Source organism: Crocodylus porosus, unplaced genomic scaffold (assembly GCF_001723895.1).
Source record: "Crocodylus porosus isolate Cpor-Errol unplaced genomic scaffold, CroPor_comp1, whole genome shotgun sequence".
Taxonomy (NCBI): domain Eukaryota; kingdom Metazoa; phylum Chordata; order Crocodylia; family Crocodylidae; genus Crocodylus; species Crocodylus porosus.
In genome coordinates, this window is record NW_017728906.1 from 35,848,487 (window position 1) to 35,849,373 (window position 887).

Sequence of the window (887 nt, forward strand, 5' to 3'; positions counted from 1 at the left end):
CCCATGTCGCCAGCAATGCCAAGATTCTCGGTAGCTCCCTCAAGGCCAGGCCCCATGTCGCCAGCAATGCCAAGATTCTCGGTAGCTCCCTCAAGACCAGGCCCCATGATGACAGCAATGCCTAGATTCTCGGTAGCTGCCTCAAGGCCTGGCCCCATGTCGCCAGCAATGCCTAGATTCTCAGTAGCTGCCTCGAGGCCTGGGCCCATGGCACCAACAATGACAAGGTTCTCAGTAGCTGCCTCAAGACCTGGATCTGCATCGCCAGCAATGGCAAGATTCTCGGGAGCTGCCTCAAGACCTATGCCTGTGCCACTGGTAGTGGCAAAAGTCTCAGGAGCTTCCTCAAGGCCTGGGCCTACAGTGCCAGCAGTGGCAAAAGTCTCAGGAGCTGCCCCAAGGCCTGGGCCTGTGGCACCAGCAGCGGTAAAAGTCTCAGAAGTTGCCCCAAGGCTTGGGACTGCAGCGCCAGCGCTACCAAAAGTCTCAGTAGCTTCCCTGAGGCCTGGGCCCACATTGCCAGCAGTGGCAAAAGTCTCAGAAGCTGCCCTTGGGCCTGCAGCACCAACAATGGGAAAAGTGTTGGAAACTGCCCCAAGGTCTACAGCACTGACCATTGCAAAAGTCCCAGAAGCCATCCCAGGACCTGTGGTGTCAGCTGTGGAAAAAGTCTCTGACGCTGCCTCACAGCTTCCAGTGCCAGCTGTGGCAAAAGTCTCAGAAGCTGTCCCAAAGCCAGGACCTGTGGGGCCAGCCATGGCAGAAGTCTCAGCAGCTCCCCCAAAACCAGGACCTGTGGCACCAGCTGTGACAAAAGTCTCAGAAGCTGCTCCAAAGCCAGGAACTGTGGGGCCAGCTGTGGCAAAAGTCTCAGAAGCTGCCCCAAA

At 57.5% G+C, this 887-nt stretch overlaps 1 protein-coding gene across 9 annotated transcripts in view; it reads left to right on the forward strand.

Annotated features, from left to right (window-relative positions):
• SON (SON DNA binding protein) overlaps positions 1-887 on the forward strand; it is a 65,993-nt gene that overhangs the window by 14,593 nt on the left and 50,513 nt on the right. For 8 of the 9 annotated variants that reach the window (XM_019528850.1, XM_019528851.1, XM_019528852.1 and 5 more), the window contains exon 4: positions 50-424. The exons of the other annotated variant lie outside the window; for it this stretch is intronic. In XM_019528850.1, the coding sequence (XP_019384395.1) occupies positions 50-424 (375 nt within the window). The remainder of the gene's footprint in view (positions 1-49; positions 425-887) is intronic. 9 annotated transcript variants of the gene reach the window in all.